Here is a 27,506-nt window from a genome sequence, read left to right as displayed (position 1 = left end):
GGTGTTAAATACCATGAGGTTCTCGTCCACGCATTTGCTGAGCCTGTCCAGGTCAGCCTGGACCACCTGCCTGTCTTCTGGCATGGATGCTTTGCCCCAAAGTTAGGTGTCATCGGTGAGCTTGACCAGTCCACTCCTGACTCCAATGTCCACATCATCTTCATTAATGTTGAACAATATGGGTCTAAGGACAGAGCCTTGGGGGACCTGCTGGTCACAGGGCACCATGATGATTGACTTCCATCTATTACCACCCTCTGGGTCCGACCACGGAGCCAGTTTCCCAGCCAGTGGATTGTGGTGGACCCAAGGCCACAATTGGCCAGTTTTGCCAAGAGGTGATCATGGGTTACCAGATCGAAGGCTTTTTTGAAGTGAAGATATAGGACATCAATCTCTTCTCCCTTGCCCGGGTGATAGGACACCTGGTTGTAGAAGGAAATGAGATTGGTCAGGCAAGACCTACCTGCAACAAACCTGTGCTAGCTATCCCTTAGCCAGCATGAGTTGGCTAGTCCATTAAGGATGGCCTCTTTAAACTTTTCTAAGATCTTCCCCGGGATAGAAGTCACAGGCTGATGGGCCTATAGTTAGCTGGATCCACTCTCCTCCCTTTCTTGAAGACAGGCACCACATTGGCCTTCTTCCAGTCTTTGGGCACTACACCAGAGCACCAGGAGATTTCAAAGATCCATGCCAGAGGCTGGGCTATGATGCTCGCGAGCTCCTTGAATACCCTGGGGTGTAGATTGTCAGAACCGGCTGACTTGAAGGTATCCAGCTTCTCAAGAAGTTCCTTCACGAGGTCAGCATTAATGGAGGGCAGGGGATCTCCCTCACCCAGACCTCCCTGTCCCGTAGCAGCATGGGCGTCCCATGGGACTGATGAAAGACCGATGCAAAGTACCCATTTAATAGGTTGGCTTTTTCCTGGGGGTCAGTTGTCAGTTACCCAGTCTGGTTCAGCAGGGGTCCAGTGTTGCCCTTGCTTTTCCTCCAGCTGCCCACATATCTGAAAAAGGACTTTTTATTGTCCTTGATGCTTGAAGCTAGTTGGACTGCCAGGTACATGGAGTTCAGTTGCAGCCTTGGCTTTCCTGGTTTGCTCCCTGCAGGACTGGACCAGTGTGGAATATTCCTCCTTGGAGGTGAATCCCATCCTCCATCCTTTGTAGGCCTTTCTTTTTAGCTTCAGGAAGTCTGCTAGATTCCTGGAGAGCCAGGGGAGCTGCTGTGCCCTCTTCCTGCCTTTCCTCCGAGATGGAGTAGAATTAGCTTGTGCACTGAGGATTGCTCCCTTGAGGAGCAACCACTCTTCCTGAACTCCCCTCCTCCTGAGGTCGTGGTCCCTTAGGGTCTCACTGACAAGCCTCCTGAGCTTGTCAGAGTCGGCTTTCCTGAGGTCAAGGACTTCCGTGTTGCTGACTGACTTGCTAGCTTTATGGCGGATGGTGAAGGAGATCAGCTTGTGGTTGCTGTCACCCAGCTTCCCATCGATCACTAGGTTGCCGATTAGGTCATCTCCAGTAGCAGGTCATTTCGTTGGCCTATAGACTTCTTGAGTTAGGTATAGGTCAACCACACACGAGAGAAATCTTTGTGACCTCTCCCTCGGATTTTGGTGAGTGATCCTCCCACAATATTTCCGGGTAATTGAAGTCACCCATGACAACCATGGTCCTGGAGCAATGCGGCCTCAGGCAGTTCCCGGGCGAACTCTTGGTCATAAGATTGCTTCTCTATTTCACTGATTTTTTTAAACGGCTCTCCTTTGTACCATTCTAGTTTAAATTCATTATTTCTATTAGCCCCCAATTGCTACACCGTATCCCTTTTAAACGTATCTTCCACATTAACAGTAGTAACTTTCCCCCTTGAATTTAATTTAAACTCTTAGATAAGAGCAGGAGTATCAAGTATACAGGCCATATCCAGGCTGTGGAGTCACTATTTTTGGCTTGCCAGACTACTGGGACACCAGAAATTGGGGTTGTGGCCTGGTATAGAATCTGGGATCCTTGGACTCCCAGGTACATGGTGATTGTCAGGAGGAGGGCAAGGAAGGGCTGTTACAGCCCTGGTCACCCTCTAACTGCTTCACCCTTTGCCAGTGCTGCAGTCCCATGTCTTTGGTTGCTGTTCTGTTGCCACTCCATGCTGGAGCCACTGCTGCTATTGCTGTGTGTCCTGTGCAGGAGCTAGAGGTGCCATGGCACAACGATGCATGTGGCAGCCACAGCAGCTTTAGCTCCAGTATCGGGTATGTAGAGGGAGCCAGAGCTGCTCCCGCTGTGTGCCCTGGCCTGAATCTACCCCCAAAGGACCTCTGTGGTCCAGATCCAGTTTGGGGCACAAAGTGTTTGACATCCCTGAATTAGACAATTTGTGTGGTTTTTTTTCCAGCATAGAAACTTTAAAAATCGAGTACTTACTAATGGATAAACCTAATGCATGAAGAAGTTTTTATAGTGACTAGCTCATTTTAATTTCTACACAGATAATGAAACTGCTGTCTACACCTTAATGCCAATGGTTATGGCTGACCAGCACAGGTGAGCCTTCTGCAAGTTTGTGTAAGGTACAGTGGTGTACTGATGGAGGGGAGGGGGCCATGGCCCCTAGGTGCTAGCCTGGGGGTGGGGGGCACTAGCTAGAGAGACCACAGTTCTTCCTGCATTTGATGTATGGTCCACGCACCTGCCTGGCGGGCTCTAAATTTTTTTACGTGTTCTGGCCATAATTCTGGCCACCACCCCTCCCCTGGTGTCTGGTGTGCTGTGATCTTAATTTTCCCGTGGGAGAGGGGGACAGCGCACCCTGCTCGGCTCATCCCCAGGGGCGCAAATTTAGGCATTGACTCCTGGGCACCGGAGACCCACAGTATGCCACTGGGAAGGTACTTCTTAAATTTCCTTACGTGTAAGGTTGCAATCTCTAATATGTTGTATAAACATTAAAGTGTTAAGTTTGTACTGCAAGCACTCCACATAGCACATTCTACAACTTTCTTGGTTTAAGGATATAGGCAGCAGTGTGTCTTGTAGGGTGTAATTAATTATCTGTCAGAGGTTCTGTTGCTACCATGCAGGGTCATAGAGTTTATTTTAGGTTGGCACCATTTCTGTGGGCTGGCCCATCTTAATATATCGAAGTAGCATTATAGAATTCAGGCTTATGTGTGGTCTATGTACATACATAAGACCAGAATCTGCTGAGGGAAAGGAGGCTAGTATGCCATTTGTTCTTGGCAGAGTAATGGTATGGCATTCTGTCTCTGTTGAGAGAGACACGATGCTATCTATAGATACATATATATGAGAGAGAGAGACCATGCCATTTACTCTGCCCAGCACAAATGACAATAGTATATATAAATATAGATGTATAAATATGAGAGGGGGAATAGGTTAGGGGCAGGCAATTATTTTGGGCGGAGGGCCGTTTACTGAGTCTTGGCAAGCCATTGAGGGCCACATGACAGCCAGTCAGGGGCAGATTAATATTAATTTTCTAAATTTTTAGGGGCCCCATGGGCCGGATGGAATGTCCTGGCAGGCCGCATTTTGCCCACCCCTGGAATAAGTGCTTGAGTAGTCTCCCCTAATGCATGTTGGCTAAGAGTTGGGCAACCAGATTGATGCTTTAGGATTCTGTAGATCAGGAGTGTTAATGATGTGGCCTGCAGGCCATATTTGGACTGAGGAACCATGCCATCTGGCCCATAGGGCTGAGAATTTGGTGGCAGGATGAACAGTGGCCCACACCAATTACTACTACTGCCACTTGCCTTATCACCAAATTTCCATCCCCCAGCGAGCCCTTCATGGGTTAGATGAGTTTGATACCCCTGTCATATATGACAGCTGTTGGTGAGAAAGCAGAGCTGTTCATTATGATGCTTTGGGATTAATATGAGGGATGCACATAACCAGTTTTATGCCTCTTCTCTGTCCCTGTTGAGTTTTGAAGGTAATTGAGAAGCATCTTCTTACCATGTTCAAATTTTTTGATTTGTTACTTGAATAGATGCGTGTCCTTCTGTACAATATCTTTTTTTGGGGGGGTTTTGTCTGATATTACATATGAAACTCAGTTTGAACAGTTGTATCTGAATTAATTCCACGATCTGTCAAGGACTGTAGGATCCTAGTGAAGTTTCACGTATTATAGATGCTTCATATGTCTTGCATTAAAATTGCAATTCAGAAATTCAGAAAAATGTTCCTCCCTAATTTTGTTCCATTAGCACTTTATCTAAATTTGGCATATGTTTAAGAAGTTTGCCAGATATATGAATAGAAGTATGAGAAAAGGAGGAATTGGTTTAGATGAAACTTACAGTTGTCTAAAGAAAGCCATTATAATGGTTGCCTTAGTTTGCAGTAAGGAAATGCTTTGGATGTCTTGTCCTCATTCTCCTCAGTTACATATGTACAAAACAACCACGCAGTATGGTATGTTTGTCCATGCCATATTGAACTCAGAAGTGGAAGAGAAAGGCAGGCATCCTAGTTAGTAGCTGTGAAATCCTGCCTCTTATAACCAGTAAGGGTGGTCTGTTTTGATGATGATAAAATAGATATATACCTGATCACAAAATAGCATGTATTGTAATGTGTGTGAAAGTTGACAAAATTCTTTTTTGACTTTCTTTCCTCGTTTCTGTTTAAGGTCTGTTTCAGAGCTGCTGTCAAATTCAAAATTTAATGTTAATTATGCTTTTGGAAGGGTGAAGAGGAGCTTGCTTCATATTGCAGCAAAGTAAGATTTATTGTGGTGTTTGTCTAAGAGATGACATTTGGAAAAAAATATATCTGTTTTCTAGACTTATCCTTCCTTAGTTTCAATGTATTTTACTGTTAGATGTTTCTTCTAAAGTTTTTTCTTAAATAATTTACTGGTATAATTAAAGTTGATTGTAACATAGAACTGGCCAGACTAAATGCACAATTTTAGTGTAGTGTCTGTCTTCCATATCCTAATGAAAGGAAATGTTGGCTGCTGTTTATTGCTCTGTACTTTCTCAGAAATGGGAATATTGGGTGAGAAATAAAGCCTGTATGGAGTTGGGTGAGTCATGTAACTATTCCTTTTTTTGGCTTTGCTTAATTTCGTGTGCTTACGTTTGTTGGGAAAACGAAACCTCTTAAACTTTTTATAAAAATAATATTATAATAAAAATGGTTTGGATGTCTGCTGCCAAGTCTGATGCTGTGAAAGGGCAAGTTGGATGGGGGGTAAATAAGCATAATGTCAAGGAAGAGCAAATTAAACAGTTTGATACTTCTCTGTACTTAACCAAAACTATTGTATTTACTTAAGCAGAAGATGACTTTAATTATGAGATGACCTCCCCATTATTAGATTCTATATATGAAAATGTATACATTTTCATATACCTTTCCACGTATCAAATCTAATTATTGGAGGTATTGAATTTGTCCCCCTTCAGTGCTATAGCAGGGAAAATAAATCTGGAGGGGTCAAATAGCCCCTTGCTCTCTGCTTCCCCCCATCTTTTTCCCTTGGCAGCCCCTTCCCCCTCTTTACTGTCAGACCGTGCTGCGCCTTAGCACATGGATACAAGGCTCAAATTTGAAAAGAATAACCTTGAAATTAAACACGGCTGTAGCAATTTGATGCACATAGTATCCCTGCACTTGTTTTTTCTTTAAGGTAATATCAGTTCTGGATAAACTAACTGATGCATGTTCTATCACATAAACATGCTTCTGATCTACTGATATGTAGCATAAGTTCCAAACAATATTAATCCAAAGCCAAAGACTTGTGATTTATTGCATAGTGTATTGGGCTGGGCCCCAGCAGAGTGAACAGCATGTCAAGCCATGGTGACCCCACAGGTCAGCACTGCTTGGTATGTGCATGTGCTCCAGATTACCCTCCGCACACGTCAAAGGATCCATATGTTAATTAGCCTCCACTCAAGACTGGAACTGGGTGTTCTTGTCACAAGTGCTGGGATTGTCCAAATATATAGATGCAGATGAAGGTCAGGGTAACCTGGTCCAGCTTTATCTGATGGAGGGTGGGACCACAACTAATCATATGTACCTGGTTGGGAGGAGGGGTAATAGAGGGATTCAGGGTGAACTGTTTGGGGTCCTGTTAGTATTTAATACTGGTAAAAAACTGGAATAATTGGAAAAGTGGAAGAAAGGCACAGCTTAGCTGTGGAAACAAAGAGGAAGTAAAAATATATGCGGTGTTGTGGCTCACCAGGATTTGAAAATGAGTTGGCACTGAGGGCAACTGTGCTTAGAGGGCACTATCGTATGTCTTATTCAAATGGGCTATGCCAGTCTATTCTTGTGGTAAGTTCAGTTCTTCCCTAGCTTGCTTTTGTGGCCATATGGCTGAGAGCAAGGAAAGCTCAGGGGCATCCGAACCCCAAGTCTCTGGGCTTGGGCCTGCACTTAGGATGCCTGCGAAAGGATATGGATGTATCTGAAGCCCCAGGCTGGGGTGGAAGATACTTGCTGGTAGCAGGGCTACATATGGTTCTTGGATGATTCAAATGGATTTAGATCTGATCTGGTTAATTTGACCTGGGACACAAAAACATTTCTTTAAAATAAATAAAAAAAATGTAGGTTTCAATTATGGACCAATGTGGGCCAAGTGTTTTACAGTCATGCTCAGTGTTGGCTACATTTCATCAACTTTGTAGTTGTTTTCCATTGCTGAGCACATGCTGCTTTTGACAGCAGTTTAATCGTAGACAATGTATTTAGTAAGATTTCCTTGTATGCAGTTACAAGAAGAGGGGCTTTTCCTCCCATGACAATTGGGGGGGGGGAGGGGGAACCTAGTCTTGTATCTGAGTAAATATGATACTTGCATTTGAAAGGCCCCAACAGTTGTATTTAAGCTTAGTAAGTCTTCTGTAAATTTAATGAAAACACTTCAGTGCAATGTCTTTTTTTTGTTTTTGTTTTAAATCAAGGGGAAAAAAAAGATATAAATTCTGCATTTTGTGGTGCCTTTAATTTATGGAAATGAGTGAAGTTGCATGCAAATGTGTATCAGTGCTAGTTTGTCTTTTAAGCCTCTTGTCTGCTTGCTATGACTCAACTGTAAATTCATTTGATTGAGATTATTTGTGCGTGTATTGTATGTATGTATGTATATAACTTTTTTTCTTTCTGTCTTTCTTTTCTCTTTCTCTTATCAGCTGTGGATCAGTTGAATGTCTAGTTCTGTTGTTGAAGAAAGGGGCAAATCCCAACTATCAAGATATCTCTGGATGCACACCACTTCATTTAGCTGCAAGAAATGGGTAAGGAAAATAATTACCTTCTGAAAGGCATCCCAGACTTAGTTAATACTATTATTTTTTTCATGCAAGTTAAATTGTGGTTTTTTTCTTTTCATTTTCAAAGCAAAACCATAGAAAGTGTATTTACCTTGAGTTTGTGTGTATAAATTTTTATTTGAAAGAAGATAACATTAAATATTAATTGCTATGTAAATATAAGTAATATATGTGAATTGCTATAACCATTTAAGCACTTTTTTTTCTAATTACCAGTTTAACAGTTGAAGAAATTGTCAACAGTTCTTGCAAAGAATCACAGGTGTTCAATACTGTAATCATTTGTGATACTCTTAATAAACCAGGTTAATGAACTGAAGGAGTAAAGTGTGAATTGGTTTATTCAGGATCTGGAAAAGGAAGTTGAAGTGGTTTCACATTTGACATAACTTCTTGTTACCTGAGTAGCAAACTGTGTTCTCCATAGGAATTGTCTGTTAGGAAGACTAATATTACATGCGTGTGTGCATGCATATGCATATAAGTGTGCACTAATAGGATAAAACAAGGCTTAGGCTTACTGCTGCTCTTAATATCTGGTTTTGGACTTCTCTGGTAATTCTGTTAATGGTTAAAAGTGTATATTTGGCCTGCTTGGGAGCAGTAGAGCTCTAGAATGTTGACTTGTACCTTTCCACTTGATCCTTTTACCCTCTCTATACATGCTGCTTTAGTGCCTCTTCTGTGTCACTTTTTTTTTTTTCTGGCTCTCGTGACTGATGGATTTAATTGCGAAAGGAAGAATATGCATGAGGTCTCTACAGCAGTTGTTCTCAACCTTTTTGGATTCAGGGCATCCCTTGGAACATGCCAGCTCTTAGCTTTCACCCATTTTTTTGACCCTGGTAAAATAGAGTAATTTTTCTGCTGCAAAGAACTCAGACTACCACAGGTCAGAATGTTTTTGATACCAGGGATTCGTCTTTGACAGCTTTCATCTTGTGACTCATATATGGGTGTTTGCTCATCCAAAAGTGGTAATATTGCGTAGCACCCCTTGGCATCCATAAAAGGATATCATAGCACCCCAGGGTACTGTGTCATCCTGATTTGAGCATAATTGCCCTAAAACAGTGGCTGTTAGTAATATGCAAGTGCATATTACAGTTGATCAGCAGAGAAGTGAGACTGAATATACATAATATGAACAGAAAGAAATCTGGAGGGGTCTGTTGTAATAACTGTATTATTTTCATATGGGAATGTGACTTTTTTTCAGGTTGTGTCTTTAAACATAGCTGTAATATTAGCAGCAATCCTAGAGTTGGGTTCTATTTTAAAATGTGTAATGGTTGTTAATTATGATACTATTACTAAAATTCCCATGAAATTATCTGATGTGTTTGACTTCTCTTTCTCAATCCTGTCCCCATCCCTCTTTTGTCTTTGGTGTAAGTTGTACAGGAAGTGGATCGTGCATGTCCCTATGGGGTGGATTTGATTTAAATCAAATTGATTAAATCATGGTTTAAATAACAATTTAAATCACTGGTCAGGAAGCTTTGATTTAATCACTGTTTTCTACAAAAAGTCCATTCTTGCTGTTTGATATCTTTTATTCATTCAACTTCTTGAAACTTTGCACCTTTACAGACTAAAGGCTTGACTGTGTGTACACAGACTTGCAGAGAGACAACAGGGCTGATGGGTGGGTAATCAGGTCTATTATCTCTTATCTCCATATACTGCCCTTAACAAGGATGTTATGTCTGGAGACAACAGACTCTCCCTATGCCTGAAGAAGAGTGTTTGTGCCTGAAAGCTTGCAAAGAACCCATTTTCAAACTATTTAGTTGGTCTAATAAAAGAGATCATATTTACGCCAAAGAACTTTGTCTTCCTATGATATCTCTGGAGACACAAATCCACAGTTTAAGAACTGAAATGAAGCATCACAGAGATAGTTTCATAGTTGGTACGGTCAGAAGGGACCTGAGCAGATCATCGAGTCTGACCCCCTGCCGTGGCAGGAAAGAGTAGATGCTTAATGGGATCTTCTAAACTGAGCACTGAGTCCCATTGGGTAGAGTGGTTTTCTTTAATCTTTACTAACCCATAGAGGAGCCTCTAGGAGGCTCAGCAATTTGGGCCCCTAATATAGTCCATGGCCTGTTGTGACCTATTTATAAAACTTTTAAAAAGCTTACATGAATATAGTGTCTCAAATAGTCTATAACTGGAAGTTTATAATCTTTGTTCCTAGATGATATATTTGAGCTTTAACATATTTTAAATTAAAACCATCTTTATATAAGTTTATTTTTTATAGCATCTTAAAGACTAAAAATATTTTAATCGGCTTTTTTATGTAATTACAAAAAAAAATCCATTTTTATATTTTTTTTTAAATCGTTGATTTTATCCACCCTGGTCCCTATTCTGTGTATTACATCTTGGATGCTATTCCTTATACAAATCGTAGCAGTGAGTGCATTACCAAAAAGCTTTCAAGTGCTGGGGGTCTTGTAAGCTGTCAATCTCTAGTTCCAGTTAACACTTATAAAATTCTTTACTGGAAAAGGAGAAAAAAGGAAGTCCTAATTTTTTATTACCCCTAGATTTTTCTAGTTAAAAATACAATGGCATTGTCACTTGAGGGACCATAAGTATTGTCAAATGGAAATTTAAATGTCCAGTTAGCAGTATGTTTAAAATGGCAGTTTAGCTTCCCCAGGTGAGTTGACATTAAATTAAACACATGGATTAACCTATCAAATGTGCAGAGCCATGTTGTAGTCACACCATCCTCATTGACACTGCACTCGCCTGCCTGCATTTCATGTCTTTGGGGAAATATACAAGGGCTCATGTGCAGCACCAGATTGAGCTATTCTCATCCTTTCCCAGTGACTTGTGAGTGAACATTTTTGAGTGCACTGGAGGAATTGAAGGAATGCACAAGAAATCTCTTGAATTTCAGGTGGTTTGGCTTGCTTCAGTCTCTGATGAAAGGAGGTAACTTAAATCTCCCTTAACACCCCAGGGTATTGAGGGAATTGGCAGGGGGTTATCGTGGGGGCCCCTGGCATGGCTTTACAGGCACTTACGGTGATCTGGCCAGGTGCTGGACGACTGGAAGAGGGCAAATGTGGTCCCCATCTTTAAAAAAGGGAAGTGGGAGGAACCAGGCAACTGTAGCCCCGTTAGTCTTACATCAATCCTGGGGAAGCTCTTTGAGAAGATTATCAAGGAGCAAATCTGTGATGGGCCAACAATGGGGATGATGCTCAAGGACAACCAGCATGGTTTAATTAGGGGCAGGTCCTGTCAGACCAACCTGATTGCCTTCGATCAGGTCACAAAATCACTGAACGCTGGTGTCGCGATGGAAGTAGTCTTTCTGGACTTCAGGAAGGCTTTTGACACTGTCTCCCACCCCATTCTCATTAAAAAGTTAGGTGACCGTGGCATTGATGCCTATACAGTTGGATGGATTGCAAATTGGCTGAGGGGTTGTGCTCAGAGAGTGGTGGCGGACAAGTCATTTTCGACTTGGAGGGAAGTAGGCAGTGGGGTCCCCCAGGGCTTGGTTCTTGGGCCCGCACTATTCAATTTCTTTATTAGCAACTTGGATGAATGGGGTAAAGAGCAGCGTGTTTAAATTCGCAGACACCAAGATTTGGGATGAGGTGGGTATGCTAGAAGGGAAGGACAGATTACAGCAGGATCTGGACAGGTTACAGGGGTGGGCAAATGAAAATAGGATGGGATTCAGTACTGACAAGTGCAGGGTGCTCCACTTAGGCAGTAGGAACCAGCAGCATACCTACAGGCTGGGGAATTCCCTTCTCGAAAGCATGGTGGCAGAAAAATCTTGGAGTCATTATTGACTCCAAGATGAACATGGAGGGACAATGCAAGAACAGAGTCAGTAGGGCTAACCGTACCTTGTCCTGCATCCACAGATGCATCTCAGGCAGGTCCAAGGAGGTGATCCTTCCCCTCTATGGGACACTGGTCAGGCTGCAGCTGGAGTACTGCGTCCAGTACTGGGCGCCACACTTCAGGAGGGATGTGGACAACATTGAGAGGGTCCAGAGGAGGGCCACTTGTATGATCTGGGACAGCAGGGCAGACCCTATGAGGAGAGGCTACGGGACCTTAACTTGTTCAGCCTTTGCAAGAGAAGGCTGAGAAGGGACCTGGTGGTAGTCTATAAACTTACTAGGGGGGACCACCGGGGTTTGGAAGAGACCTTGTTCCCCCCGAGTGCCTCTCGGAGTAACAAAGAATAACGGCCATAAGTTGCTAGAGACTAGGTTTAGACTAGACATCAAGAGGCACTACTTCACAGTCAGGGCAACTAGGATCCAGAACCAACTTCCAAGGGAAGTGGTGATGGCTCCTACCCTGGGGGTCTTTAAGAGGGGGGCTCGACATTTACCTGGCTAGGGTCATTTGAGCCCAGATTTCTCTCCTGTCTAGGGGGGGTCGGAGTAGAAGATCTATTTAGGTCCCTTCCGACCCTGAATCTATGAAATCTGATTAAACTCAAACTCCCGGTTTGATCATTTTAACTACATCAATAAAAAGTGTCTTTTTTTAGTTTTACCAAGCTGCTACATTAAAAACATCCGTGTCTCCTCCTCCTGCCTTGTGTGAACGTCAGCAAAGCTGTTCTTTGGTAACATGCGTTTCTTTTTTGGCAAGGTTTGGCAGCATTGTGTGCAAGGAAAGAGAACTGGTCATAATGCTGGGTTTTTTTGGTTTTTGTGGTGTTTCAAGGATAGAAGTTTGTGAAAAGTACTGGGGAAGAGGTAAAGGTAGCTTAATTGCCTCTAGGATCATTTGCTGCTTCACATGACAGGAAACAGGAGACGCTGGACAAACAAGCTAAATGGAAAAGAAATGTGATTTATCCTTTTTTATGAACAGCAAAATGCTTGTAGTATTAAAAGTTACTTAAAGAGTCTTTAAAAAGTTTTTCTAGTACTTTTTAATGAAATAATTGCTGTGTTTGCCATATAGTTATGTGATTGCAAAAGTAAGTGGTGTTTTAAACAACGGGCGAGTAGTGTAAGCTGATATACCTCTATTGAAACCACTGGAGCTTTATCAGTTTACATCAATTGAAGAGCTGGCCAGTTCTCTTAGATATAGTCCATGCTGTCATGTTAACTATATATAAGACTAAGACACTTAAGTACTGTGATACCTGTAACACAGAAACCTGTCTGTACAATCCATCATTTTCCCTCTCTGTGCCCTAAGATAAACCTCTAAGCTGTATAAGTTTTCTACCCTGTTGGTTACCATTTGCTTTTTAAAAAATATATCAGGGTTACTTTGTAATGAATCAAGTTTACTTGCTGTAGTTTATACATGTTATTAAATACTCTGTACAAGTGGCCGGAGCAAGCTATTTGCAGGTCCTCTCTCATTTTGCATGGCTGGAATTTAATATGTTCTTCCCTTTACAGTCAGAAGAAATGTATGAGCAAGCTGTTAGAATACAGTGCAGATGTCAACATTTGTAATAATGAAGGTCTGACTGCAGTAAGTGCTATAAATTTCAGTGCTGTTCTTGAAATGAATTATTTAATGACATGCTGAATTTAGTAGAAGTGACAATCAGTTTTGCCTACAGAGTACTTGGCCAGCCTGCCATTGGCAAAACTATCATAGTTTTGAAGTTTATTTAAAAAAAAAAAAAATAAAAAAAATTCATTTCAGTGACAAAACCAATTTCTATTTTTTTTTTTAAAGCAGTAAAATCTGTAATTCAAATAACATATTGTTTCAGAAACTGCTTTCCATTCTCAAAGTGACTTTTTTTATTTGCTAGGACAGTCTGACAGATTTTCATGTTTTGAAGTTGAATTTTGATTTACTTCCCTATGGTCTGCATAGTTCTGTCAAACTGCATTGACCTCAAATCAGCGAGAGTACATTTGTGGCATTAAATGATAGTATATTTGTGACTGATATCTATATGGGCCGGAGCTGAGTGAGAGAGGGCTCTCACGAATCCGATTTTTCTTGTACGCTTGTTGGAACACCAAGTCCTTTTCTACGTGTCTGTCCCCTGGTTGCTGTCTCTATCACTGAGGTATTTAGGAAATCTCTACTTACTGTGTTTTTTGGCAGATACAAAGAGATGGAGGGTATTTTTCTTAACCCATCTACCAGAGATCAAAGGGAGTTGTTCTGCATTCAGTGTCTTTGAATATTAGGCCATGTTATCTAGTTGTCTAAATGTGCACTTAAGTCCAGTTTTGTGCTTCTGTTCATAAAATTTTTGGTTGTACACCTTCAGGCTTTTATATTTGTTTATGAAATACTAATATTTTTCATAGTCATTGTGATATATAATTGTATGTCTTTTTATTTAGATTCACTGGCTTGCTGTCAATGGGAGAACAGAATTGCTTCATGATCTTGTACAACATGTCAGTAATGTAGATGTTGAAGATGCCATGGGACAGACAGCACTTCATGTGGCATGCCAAAATGGCCACAAGACTGTAAGTTCTTAAAACTAATTTGAATTTATTGTAATTAAAAAGTTGGCAAAACTCTTTAGTGTTTCAGAAAATGTACCCTTCCAAAAAGCAGTTCAGGCTAGTCATGCACTTTTACAAAGGTTAGGAATGCTAAGAATCTATCATTTATCTTAGTAAATGATCTCAACTGGATATACTTGTATGGGAATAAGTGGTTTATTCCTGTGGGGATGATTGATCTTGCAGTTTTCTGGAGGGGTTTAAATGATTTAATGTATGCCCTGCAGCTGTTTCTGTAGTTGATTAATGTGTATTGTTATTACATAGTTGATTGCAGGTTTTGATGTCATGTTTTAATGTTTTTTCATCCATTACTCATTATAACGTGTTTGGATTCACATTTATAACTTTTTAACAATATTTTCTTATTGTGATGTGTTTGAAATAAAATCTAAATTGGTAAATTCTTAATAATTCAAAAAATCAAATGAGCCTGTGGACTGTGCCAGTGCACAACATAGTTACTTAAATTAGGAAGTCTAGAAGCATGATTGGTTTTTATTAGATATAGTCGTGTGTGCACAGTCCTTGAAACCGAGCTTGCATTAAAAGTAAGCATGCTGCTTTGGAAAAACATGAACAATTATAAATTCTTTGTTTGAATTGCATTTGGATAGATTTATGTGATTCAGTTAGAGTTATAGTGACCACTTTGAATATGTAATGGTTCTCATGTACAGTCTGCTGGTATAAGTCCATTCTACTGGTGGTAAAGAATGAACCACCCGGAAGGGTTCTGAAGTTACAAGAAACAGGTTTCAAGATAGCAACAAGCCGTGTGACTGATTATTATAGTCTCAGCTATCTCAGATGAATGGGATAGTGTGGGACTCTGATTCCCTTTTTTTAATGCCAAATATTCAGAGAGGTTGTTAGCTATGTTAGTTTGAAGTTGGCAGAAGGTAAGGCAGGGTGGCACATTAGAGACTAGCTGATTCAGAGAAGCATGAGCTTTCCTAGGCAACAGCCTACTTCATCTGATGCTACGGCCTGACAGAATAGATTGTGTCCTTTGAAAGCTCATGTCCCTTGAAACCAGTAGTTTTTGACTTTACATATACACAAAAGAACACATTAAGAATGAAAATATAATTAAAACTTCAGAATGTGTTAACCTCAAGTTACTGACAAATATGTACAGCTTTAACTTTGTTATAAGTTTTTATCTAGGATCTGATTTCAGGGGTCTTACCAAATGACTAATGTCCTATAAAAGGCCTTTGTATTAAAACACTAACTCTTGAGAAATTGAGCATGTGAAAGCTTTATGAGGTATAACAATTACAGTCATTTTCCAAGTGCTTAGGAATTTTGTTTTTGAGATTCACTACTGGAAATGAAATCCTTTTGCATGACTAAACAGATGGATAAACTAAACAGTTTCAAGCTTAGAGACATTTTGACTTCTTTCATAGCTGACTTATTTTTTTTCTGTCTTCCCAAAAGACGGTACAATGTTTGCTAGACAGTGGTGCGGATATTAACAGGCCCAATGTGTCGGGAGCAACTCCACTCTATTTTGCTTGCAGGTATGGCATATTTGACTTCCAAATGCTAAATAAAAAATAATTTATAAGCACACAACTACAGGAATCCAGTGCATAGCAAAGTACTTACATTGGGAAGTATGAAACCTTACTTTGCATTTAATCTTTCTCTTGAATGTGATATTAGCGGTGTATGCATGTGGTTTTTCCCTGTCTGAGTAATACATACTATATACAAGTCGCATACTGCAAACTAATAGGTACCTGTGCTTCTATTAATAACTTGAAAACTGCTGAATTGAAAACTAATTAAATGTCTTAAATTATGGCTTGATTTTTTTGGTCAAAGCAAGAAATATGAAACTGGCCCAGATTTGACTAAATTTATCTTTTGTTCTATGAATGTTTTAAACCAGATGATTAAAGTAAGCATTTAACCAGCTGTTTGCGAGTTCAGTTTTCTTTGTATACAGCTGTCCATAACCAATACTAAGGACAAAGAAATGTTAAAACCATCTGAAGGTAATAGTCTGCCAGGAATATAGGCAGGTTATATTCTTTCCAAGTTTTGATATCACTAATTTTGTTCTACTTTTTTAAATCTTTTAATTTTTCTTGCAAAAAGGTTGAGAGTGTAATGGAAATATTTTGTGAACCATAACTATGAGGGGTGCTAGCATATGATGTGGTCAAACATGATTTTGCACTAAATCATGCACTTGTATAAGTTGGCAAATGTAACGTAGATTGGTTTTAAGTAATCAATCATGTAAGATGTACATGCAGGACCTGAAGACTTAATATTGGAATGAAATTAAGTTGTTTAGTCGATTTTGTTTTATTTATTGTTTGTTTTTATTTCTAAATTAATCACATATGATGAATAACTTTTTATTTTTATTTAGAGTGCTTCAGCTATTTGTTAGAACATTTATAATAGTATAATGCCAGTGTTTTGGTTACAGGTTAAATGGTTCATCTGTGATTAAAATGTTAATGTAAACAAAGGGAGAATGGGCTAACTTGGTGGCCTGATGTAGGAGACAAAGTCTGTTTGAGCTTAAATACTTTGACTGGACAGTTGAGCAGAGAATAATAGATAGCTACTAGTTAATTGAACGTCTCTTGACACTTAGTTTAGGCACTGGTATTGGCACTACCTTTAGAAGAAGTAGCTTGCTCCAGACTGGAGCCAGGTTTTTAGAAAAGAAAATAATGCACAGGGGGCAGAATGGTAATTTCTTGAAATGAACAGTTCTTGTTTGGGACTCAGAAAGGCAAGGAGAGAACCCTAGGTGCTAATTCTAGAAACCAGTTGTATATTAATGTTCATCTTCCCAAGATAGCCATGAAATAAGATTTTCATTGTTTTTAGATTTATAGGGCTTAACAAAAGTATATTATTTCAATGAAATTCATATAATGTACATAAATCAGATTACCTGGGGTTTTGTGTCAGATCAGAGCATGGTAACGCAGCATATGTTTTGTATTGCTGGAGTTGTAGCAGCAGCCCTAGTGTCATGGAAATTGGATCTGGGTAGTGGGCTGTCCAGTAATTCCTGCCCTGTGTGCCTGCTCTGTTTGTAGAGGAGAAAATACAATTGCTGTTTAATTGGTGTAGAAACCTTTGTGTCAGTCCTTCAAGAGCTAATTTTCCTTTCTTCTGTCTTGCAAGTTAGGGTATGTGCAGATAAGCAATATTTGCAAAATACTAGTGTGAATATGTGTACACCCCCCCCCCCAAAGCAGTGTATATGTATTCTAGTGAGTATAGGCCTCAAACTGCATGGTTGATAGAAGCATGCCTGTCTATTTTTTGCCTTTTTTAATTTAAAAAAATTGGGTTGCTAAAGTGGTTATTGGGATTTGTGGCATATTATTGGTATTTCACTTTCTGGTTTCATGTTGTTTCAGCTAGTGGTGACCCATTAAAGTAGCTAACTGTACATTGCATGAAGCAGTTATATTTGACAGTTAGTTTGGGGGAGAGCTGCTGCATTAGGGGCCCTAAGATTTTCACTCTGCACATTTAAATCCTAGATTAGACAAATCAGAAAAACTTACTGTACAAAAATATATTGCCGGAGTAATATGCTGAATGACAGAATTCTTTTTTTTATCTATGCAACCTCAGTAATACAGAAATAGTGTATATGACATGAATTTATTAATGACCATTTCTGTTTCCTTATCCTTTTAAATCTATTGTAAACCCATCCACATGAGTTATGGATAGCTAGAACATTAAATAAGAATGCATGATGACAGGTAATCGGGGTAGCTTCTAGGCACTGAAAGCAACCATAATTTCTCATTCAACAAGTATATTTTTTGTCCCGTGAAAGTTACTGTGGAGTAATCCATGGTGTAAATTTATAATGCACTAATCACTCTGCACTAATTCCTTGCAGTAAGTGCAAAGTATGTTACTCTGCTTCCAGTTTCATAGCATACCCTCCTTTGCTGGGTAGACAGACTCAAAATTACATGGAAGAATGTCTGTAGTCCATTAGAGAAGTACTATGAAGATCCTATTTATACTTCCAAGGTCAGTGTTTCTTGGAAACTATTTTTCATGGCCAGCCATACAGCATTTTGGGCTGGAGCCACACCTCCCTGCCTGGCTGGAGCCATGCTCCCTGTCTCTCTGTGTCCACAGCAGCAGCAGGCAGGGGCTTGGCTCCAGCCAGGCAGGGGGTGTGGCTTCAGGCCCAAATGCTGTGGCACACCTGGATGTGTCTGACAGCACACTGATTGGGAAACACTGATCTAGGCCAGTCATTTTAGTTCACCTCTTGTTATTTCAAGCTTGCTCCAATAGGTGTGGAATGTAGATTCTCAGTAGTGTCAAAAGAACAAGAAATGGAGCTCTCTTCTAACCTTTCTTCCTCTTTAAAGGTTTTTATGGGATCTTGCTGTTGGAATCAGCTTGGGAAGAATACGTGCTGCTCTGCTGATTAGCTGTTTCATCTAAACTGTTTGTTTGTAACTCTCATGAACAAAATGTTTGTAAAGTGTTTTTTTTTTTTTCCCCTTTATGCTCTGTACAGCCATGGTCAGAGAGACACTGCACAAATCCTTTTGATGAGAGGAGCCAAATATTTACCAGACAAAAATGGAGTTACCCCACTGGATCTCTGTGTCCAGGTATACATTTTATTTATGTTAAATTAAAATAGCCTACAATAATTTGAAATGAATTGTATTGTCTTTGATTGCTTTTACTGTCTGAAAACCATGACTTTATTCCTAGGAGTGAGAGAACTGTGAACTAATTTTTAGGGGGTTCAAGGAAGCAGTTTTTTCTTATTCTTTTAGCTTCTTGTCCTTTTAAATATTATATAAGTCCATCCACATGGGTTTTATTTCTTGAAGTAGTTCAGTTTAGCACAGCTTTCCCTATTTTTGTTTAGTATGTATTTAGAATAATTTCTGCTCTCCTCCCCTCCTCCCCCCATAATTACAACAATGGATAGCAGCCAAGGCGTTCTTCTTAACGTGAATGCCTACCAAAGATTGAAGCTTCTTCTAAAACAAAATAACTGTTTGAAAGATTATGGTTGCTCTGTTTTTTCCAAGACCCTATGTGCCCTTTTGAAGGCCACATTTATTCATACAATGGCTTACATTGTCTAGTTATAACAAATTCTCTCAGGCATTTGTGTGAAACTGCTAAAACAGTAAAGACGTAAGGGCCTCTAGATAAGAGTAATTCATTTTTTCCTTTACTTTAGACTAATATGCTTTCCCTGATGGAATGTTTTCAAGAGAACTTTATCAGCTGCTGATCCTTTTACTTTATGGTACCTCTGAAACATTAACTTTCAGGCCACTCTTTTTAATGCAGTGGGGGCTAACCTTTTGGGTAGGTGTGCCACAAATTAAACCACATCCTTTCCACAGGCCCTGCAGATACCCTTTACATGCCAGATCTGTTGCTCTGCTTTCTACCCTATTTGTTACTGTGTTCTGAGCTTCTTTGATCTGTTGTGTGTCACTAATGCAACACATTCTGCGAGTTGGCCATTCCTGTTTTAAAGGCCCTGAGCCTTTGTTGGAAAGGGTGCTACATAAATTAATAATTGTTTTAAAATGCTTTCTTACAGGGTGGGTATGGAGAGACTTGTGAAGTTTTAATACAGCATCATCCTAGACTTTTTCAGACAATTATTCAGATGACACAGAATGAAGATCTACGGGAAAACATGGTATTATAGATTTTTGCCAAATGTCCCTGATATTTTAGGATCTGTACTCTGATTTGATTACATCAATGAACATTGTATCCCAATGAGTATATTCTGATTAGTATAAAATGTAGCATAGGGTAGCACAATCATTATTAAATATGAACCAGTTTCTACCATGGAGAGATGGTGTAAAATTAGATGTGGAGGCATCATTAAATGGTTTGAGTTCTAGCTCATACCCTGTTAATATTGTCAGAACTTAGCAATTTTGGCAGATAGGTCTGAGCATCATGAGAGCTGGAAGAACAAATTGTTGCAAGCTTTTAACAAAATCACTTCAAAGTACTGAAAACATATAGTTGCATTACAGAAAAAAGGCTATTCTGCTTCAGTATTGGCTTCTGCAGATATCCGCTGTAGGCAGTGTCTGCTAGGAACCTTGACTTCCTCGGAAGACAGTTACTTGCATGGTGCCTTCATGCATTTTTCCCTCTATAATTCACATTTTGTATTACAATGTAGAGACCACAGCTACCTGTATTCTATTTCTTCAAGTTGTCATGGGTCTTGAAATTCTATCCAGCCCATTCACTTGTCAGTGATTAGCATTTTCCTTGTTTCCTTTGACGTTTGACTAGTTTAATGTAGTTTTTCTTTCAAAAAGGTTTTGCCATCTCATTTATACAATGAGATGTCCATCCACATTTGTCTTGATCATGATTTAATCATTAGGTAGTAGCTGTAAATCTTCCTGAGATTCTGGATTTTAAGACAAAAAGTCTACAAAAAGCACATGTAATGTTGCAATATGTGGGTGCAACTTCACTGAGTCTGGCTTATTAAATATGAAATGGTTAATTTGAATGGGAGGTGCAATTAACTAGACAGAGGAAACAAGTTTGAGGACTTGTAGATCTGCATACAGTAGTAGTCATAATACTGGGAAAGGAAGAGGTTTTGTAAGTACAAAGATTGAGAAAGCTACTTAATAGAAGGATAAGGAGCTACTTTAGGGGAGTTTAGCTAGTAGAAGGGGAAAAACAAGAGAACCCAATTGTGGAAGCCAAGACAGAGTGAAAAAAAGCATATGACCAACTTAAATAGTTGGAAAAAATTTTTAAGCAAGCTTTGGGTTTTTTTCAACTTTTTAAGTTGATCTAATAAAAGATACTAGATTCTCCCAAAGAACCTTGTCTGCCTATAATATCATATTTATTCATAAGTGATAAGTGACTGCCAACACAGATTCATTAAAAACACAAGTCATGCCTAACCAAGGTGACCAGTCTTTTGGAATGAGAAGCAATGGATGTGATGCACCTCAAATTTAAAAAGACTTCAGACACCGTTGCATGACTCTCTCATAGTAAACTAGTTTTATTTTACCTTCTCATAACTAAAAAAACCAAAAGTCTAAGGGCATAGGCAGACAAGGTTCTTTGGGTGAATTGGATTCACCCAAAGAACCTTGTCTGCCTATGTCCTTAGACCAACACAGCTATAACCTACACCCCTATGAAATTATATGCATGTAAATTATATAACCATGAATGACTGTTTCTGTGCGGTTAACAGTTTTGCTAGCTAGATGTTGTAGATTAGGTAGAGTGTAACACTTAGTAAGGTTACATATTATTTTCTTTTATTATTTCCTATTTTAATGTAACTAGTTGCGGCAGGTTCTAGAACACTTGTCCCAGCAGAGTGAAAGCCAATACCTTAAGATCCTAACAAGCCTTGCTGAAGTTGCTACAACAAATGGTCATAAACTGCTTAGGTAAGTGTCAAAATGTAAATGAGTCAATAATGAAAAAGATGTTTTTACTAATGTGCTTAGTTCCACTTGTTTATCTAGTCTAGATTTCTAATCACACTGGACTGAAGACATAATGTCAGTTACTTACGCTTTTTATGTATGGAGAAAGCCTCAGCCACTGGGACTTTCCTCTTAATAAGTCTCTTTAAAAAAAAAAAACCCAGAACAATTTCCTGCTGGAGTAGATTGACCTCAGATCAGATCTTGTATTATTCTTTAGATATGCCACTGTTTCACTTGCACTTCTCTGGAAGTCCTCATTCATACTCTCATTTTGTCTTGTTTATAGTAGCCCTGAAAGCATTTCTGACATCTGTGCTGCTCAAACTGGTATGTGCAGCCGTCTTGCATAAAGAAGTGTACTCATTTGTCATTTTACAGTTACTCGAGCTTCTTGATACTGGATTTGATTCCAAGTGGATTTGGTCTTTAGAAGCCTATATGAAACTTTCTGGAGACTCTTGCCCTATCCTATGCATCTGTTGTTACCATGAAGCAGGGAGTAGATATAGTACATTTTGTTTCTTCCTGTAGCTATAGCTATTTGTAGTATCTTTCCTGCACTTCTCAACATTTCATTCCTTTTTTTTTTTTTTTCTTTCTACTATTCTAAACCTTTTAATCCTTATATGTAATGTTTTTGGGGATATATCTGGAAGTAACTGGGATACCTTAGACCTCGTCTCCCACTTGTAAGTTTTGTCACTGACTGACTATCATGTCATACAATGTCTTCATTTGTGGTATGAAACACCTCTCTTAGGGTATCTGAGAAAGTTAAACAGGTATTACTCCTTTCAGTATTAGAATCAACTAAGTTAGATGATAGTGAGAGAGTTTCCTTGAATCATTTTGGAGATGCAGAAGATGCTAAGGGATAGATAGCTTTCATGTTAGCTTCATGATAGCTTTCTGGAAAAGAGAAGGGAAGGTTTAGTGACAGGATATTAATTGGAGAGATTATCAGTCTCAAGAAAAGGAAAGAACTTCTGGAGTATTTCTCTGACAGTCTGGGATAAGCTACTATCTTACTCTATCAACAGCATGACCAATTAGCCATTCCTTCACACCCAACAAAATGACTTTGTCAGTTATGTTGAGTATACATCCAACTTCCAGGTAGCCTGGCAGAACTCCCCATGTAACTCATTCTTCTACAAACTCATTTGTTGTCTTCTCCTTTGACATGGTTTTGCTTTAATAGATAAATATTAATATTGTTCTAAAAACAATCCCAGATTTAAATAAAATAAATTTTAATTGTATGTTTTGTGTTGCAAAGATGAACCTTTTCTCAAAAAAGAAAAAAGAAACAAAACCACCAACCTCCTAGCCTCAAATAAGCATGGAAAAAAGCACCACTGTTAGGGTTGGATACTTGTACATTTGCAACTCTTTCAAAAGGAGGAAGTTTCGAAAGGGCTGCATCTGTTACATATTGTTATGTGTGAACAAGCAGGGGACAATTCACATGTAACAACATTGCTTTAACTTTAACAGTGCTTCATCCAGGTTTGATGTTGGAGCGGTTTGGCTACATTTGAATCATTCTCACACAACAATTAAGGTGTCTTCATGAGACGTTTACTGTAGAGCTGCCTAATTAGTTTCACAGTAAACGTTTTCATGTCTACATGTATGCCCCTATTAGGGTGTGAAAAACTAATAAACTCTGGAGCAAGCTAGTACTTGTAAAAACAAGTGCTAGCCTGCTTTGGAATTATTTTTTTGTGTGTGTGTACAGCAGCACACACAGATGCTACCCGGCTGGCTGAGGCACTAGGGTGCTTCAGTGTGCAGGCTACCTGCCCTGTGCTGAAACACTTTCATGCCCCTGGCAGCCCCTCCACAGCACATTGAGCCCAGTCAGAGCAGTCCTTGGCTGCTGTCAGCTGGAGCTGCTCCACCCAGGCTCAATGTGCTGAACTTGAATGCACTCTGGAGCAATATACTCAAGAGTTCTGGTTTTTTTTTTTGCTCGTGGTGTACGTTCAAGTGGTGTGCCCAGGAGCAAAACATTCTAAAATAATAAGCTCTGGAGTTTATTCATGCACATTAATTACAGGTGTAGATGCACCCAGTATGTACAAGTTGCTGCTCTTTTGGAACATTTCCCTTTTTAAAGGGTTCCAAATGTGCATGTATCCATGTCCTTGGTTTAGGATAGGATTGGGTCTCCAAACTTGTGGAATGCTCACAAATGCTCCAGTATGTAAAATGGTAAAATCACAAATGGCTCAGACTTCTGCTAAGGTGCCAAAGGATACAGGGTTTTCTTTTATACTCTATAAAGATCTAAAATTAATTTTATGAAACAAGTTTTATATCTCAAACTTGCTATAATCCTGTAAATAGTTTCAAAAGCTCAGCTTCCTACTTCTCTTCCTTGTAGTCCATCTCTATCCTTCAATAAAGTTTTTATTAGTGGTTATATTTGGATATGGTTTTTGGCCACAATCTTTGTGTGTGACCTGGGCAAATTGTTTATTTACTCTTGCTGTGTCCACATGAGCACAGAAGTTTATTTCCCTGGGGACAAGAAGCAGCTGCACAGAGTCCCTGGGGAACACCTGTAACATGCCCTCTGTTGCGCAGTAGATTAGGTGGGGTAGGGGAGACTGGGACCAGCAACTGTGCTGGCTGCAGCAGCCGTCTCTGGGATTCTGGGGGCCTCGGGGTGCTGAAGCTGTGTGTGTTGCTTCTGCAGCTAGGAGCCTGGCCGGTAGCCAGAATATGGCTCTGGCAGGCCAGGCTCTGGTTTTGTGCAGTGAGTGCTGCTGCTTTTTCTGCATGGGATTTTTTTGACCCTGGGATTTTCCAAGGTCACCCCCCCCCTCAAGCACTGCAGGGTAGGAGCACAGGGAACACCTGAATGTGTGGTGCTTCAGACAGGTCTGTGGCAGCACATACTGCATGGATGCACTTGTCTGGATGTGGCCTTTGTGTTTTCATTCTTGTTATGTAAAATGATTAGTCGTCTTAACCTCACAAAGGGATTGAGAATAAAATGTGAAGTACAGTATGTGCTTATAATTAGGGGTGTAATGGAGGAGTGGTTATGATGTCCTACCACAGATCCAAAGTTGTGAGTTAGGCATCACTCCAGACTTCCACTGAAAGTTGCCTCAAGTCGGCTGCAGATGGGTATCTGGTCATTCAGGCTGAATGAGGGGGAGGGTCAAAGATGGCTGGTTTTGATGCCTTAACCATGCTAATATGATGAATCACCTAGGGTTTGGATGGATTTTTGACCCTTCCATACTTGAGTGAAGCATTGGGAGCTTCTAGGTATGGTGAGCTTACTTATGCTAGTATAATTGGACTTCTTGTAAAAGAGAGGATGGCTTTGTAGTTGGAGCACTGCAAAAAACACTGATGTTTTAAATTCAAGTTGTGTAAAAACTGCTTTGCATTATCACTGTGTTAAAGAAATGTTTCACGGTGATGGGGTACAGAGTGAGGACTGGCTGGAAGTTAGTCTTGAGTCCATTAAGCTGGCATTATCCCAGCATTCATTCTTCCTGAGAATTGATCATATTCTTTCTAAAAGCATTCTCAACCTGGAACATAAGAGATTGGAACTAAAAACTATAGTGTAATCAACATCTGATATTACGTTTTTCTCAAAAAATTTAATTAGTTACTTATGTTTGCAAGAGGTAAATAACAAGAAGATGTGAGCTCATCTAATAAGGTGCTAATTTTTAAAACTATTTCAGAAGTACTTTAAATACTCTTTTTATTTAAAAAGGCAGTCTAAAAAGTGAGTTTTCTTTTGTGGTTCCTTTCTTAAAGAAGATGTACAAATTGCCTGTACTCTTGACACTGTCATGTCTGGACCCTTTTGCAAATCAAGTCTGAACACAAAGTTGTTGGAACCAGTTTAAATATAGCACGTTTTTGCCTTGATTTTTGTGTTTTGTATTGCAGACAAATATGAATCTAAGTATTAAAAATTCCTAGACTTGACTGAATGCCAAATTAAGCACACAATTGCTATCCATACTTTAGGTCTCCAAATGTGCAAAATGCCAGCCAGTGCCTCTACAATGAAAAAATCACAAACAGCTTAGCATTCTGCTAAAGCATAAATTCGGGATGCTTCTGCAAATCTGCTTGAAAGAATATTATGCTTTTGTGGGGATGTTATTTTTGCATGTCATTATTTGGTCTCACCTGCATAGGTGGAATCTGACCGTGTTATAACCCTGTTAATAAACAGTTCAGTAACTTAATTGGGAAACTTAATTGGGCAATACCCTCTAAGGGTTTTCAGCGTGAAGGACTTATGTACTGGGTGGGATGCGTAATTCACAGCCTGTAATGTCAGATTTGAAACTTATCAATAGTGGTAAAATAATAATGTCTTGCAGTTGCTTAAGATTAGTGACTTACAGGCTGTTCAGTTTTCAACGTTCCTTTTATCAGACTTTGAGAACTTCTGGATGAAAGACCCTTTCACAGAAAACGGGCTGAACTTGACTAACTCCGTACCAGAGCTTTGTATAGAAAGGCTTTTGCCATGGCAGGGTATTTTATCCCTCTTCTAAACTGGCTTATACAAATCTTTTTTGAGGGTGCGCATGTGTGTGTTCTTTCTTCCTTGCATTTTATTCTATTCCTACCTGCTGCAACCAGAATCCAACTTAATACTATTCTGGGGCAGACTTTGTTAGTTTTCCTAAATAAGTCTATAAAGTCTGTTCCTACTAATTTTTGCAAGTTGAAATTTTTTTGTATCTGATTCTGCTTTGCTTACAACTGAGTATATTTTTCTACTTCCCATTAGCACAGGGGTCAGCAAAATGCGGCCCAGGGACCAGATGTGGCCTGCTGGGCCATTCTATCTGGCCCATGGGGCCCCTAAAAAAAATGAGAAAATTTAATATTTATCTGCCCCTGGCTGCCTGTCATGCAGCCCTTGATGGCTTGCCAAAACTCAGTAAGCAGCCTTCCACCCAAAATAATTGCCCACCCCTGCATTAGCATGTCAGCAGGTTCCATTGCATCCTGGTCACATTGCAGAGCTCTAGCCAGTGCTACTTGTCAATTAATTCATGACCATCTAGATTTTATATTAATTTTCCAGATGTTGCAGGGACACTTACTGCATCTAGTGAGTCTAGATGGGTGCTGTCCCATTTAGATACACAGGTATTAAACATTTTTTATTCAGTAGGAGTTATAATTAATAACTTCTAACATTTACCAGTAATACTGCATGGGACAGTATATGTGACTTAGTATGCTGTGCAACACTTTTATTTATTTATTTTTTGAAGACATGGTAGTATTTCTGTCATTTTAATGAGTTGAAGAAGGCAGATGGTTCTTAATGAATATACTTGGGATGGTACTAGATCAATGGTTCTCATCCTTTTTAGATTCAGGGCACCCCTCCATAACTTCTCATATTTGGTACTCCAGTTGAGAATCCCTGCTGTAAAGTCTCTGTTTACCTTAGTAGTTCCTGTCTAGGATATTGCTGCCTCTTGTGTCTCATGCAGAGTCAGATAAGCCTAAACCAAGCAGACGTGCCTACTCTTGCCACAGCTCTTCATTGTCTCCAAGACCCCCATGTTTCTCCTGGAAACTTAGGTGCATGGAACAGTTCAACTTGCCCTGCATGACTGTTTCCAGGAAGAGAAAGAGGTCTTTGACCAGGAAGGGTTGTAGCAGGACTGAGCATTTCTGCCTGGTATAGGTTTATCAGATAACCCTAATGCAAGCAAGAGTATTTGCTTGTGTGGCAGCCCTTCTTGTTCTGGCTGTGCACAAGCTTGTGGGGCAGTTCTACCTAGCCATGGCAATAACAGCACTGTGGAAACCCAGTTGAGAAACCACTGTACTAGACTCTAGCAAGATACATATTTATCACAGTTCTAGTAGCAGATTGAAAGGTATTTTCATTTTTGGATGAGAAAATCTTTCTGAATCGTCCTAATCTAGATGTTCACCAGAGCACCTTAAGGGATGATGAGGTCAAATGGTCATAAACTACTGCAAGACCATTTCAGGCTGGACATAAGGAAGAATTCCTTTACTGTCCGAGTCCTCAAGGTCTGGAACAGCCTGCTATCGGAGATGGTTCAAGCACCTACACTGAACACCTTCAAGAGTAAATTGGATGCTTATCTTGCTGGGATCCTATGACCCCAGCTGACTTCCTGC

The 27,506-nt window shown here is 39.8% G+C and overlaps 1 protein-coding gene across 3 annotated transcripts in view; it reads left to right on the top strand.

Moving 5' to 3' along the window:
- HACE1 (HECT domain and ankyrin repeat containing E3 ubiquitin protein ligase 1) overlaps positions 1–27,506 on the top strand; it is an 83,762-nt gene that overhangs the window by 4,265 nt on the left and 51,991 nt on the right. For 2 of the 3 annotated variants that reach the window (XM_019537814.1, XM_019537812.1), the window contains exons 2-10: positions 2,498–2,552; positions 4,672–4,761; positions 7,196–7,300; positions 12,757–12,832; positions 13,669–13,800; positions 15,286–15,368; positions 18,380–18,476; positions 19,436–19,537; positions 21,190–21,296. In XM_019537814.1, coding sequence (XP_019393359.1) covers positions 2,498–2,552; positions 4,672–4,761; positions 7,196–7,300; positions 12,757–12,832; positions 13,669–13,800; positions 15,286–15,368; positions 18,380–18,476; positions 19,436–19,537; positions 21,190–21,296 — 847 coding nt within the window. The remainder of the gene's footprint in view (positions 1–2,497; positions 2,553–4,671; positions 4,762–7,195; positions 7,301–12,756; positions 12,833–13,668; positions 13,801–15,285; positions 15,369–18,379; positions 18,477–19,435; positions 19,538–21,189; positions 21,297–27,506) is intronic. The other variant, XM_019537813.1, reaches the window with a different exon arrangement.

This window comes from Crocodylus porosus, unplaced genomic scaffold, assembly GCF_001723895.1.
Source record: "Crocodylus porosus isolate Cpor-Errol unplaced genomic scaffold, CroPor_comp1, whole genome shotgun sequence".
Lineage (NCBI taxonomy): Eukaryota > Metazoa > Chordata > Crocodylia > Crocodylidae > Crocodylus > Crocodylus porosus.
The sequence above is the reverse complement of the archived record's forward strand: the minus strand, read 5'-3'. Positions and strand labels throughout refer to the sequence as shown.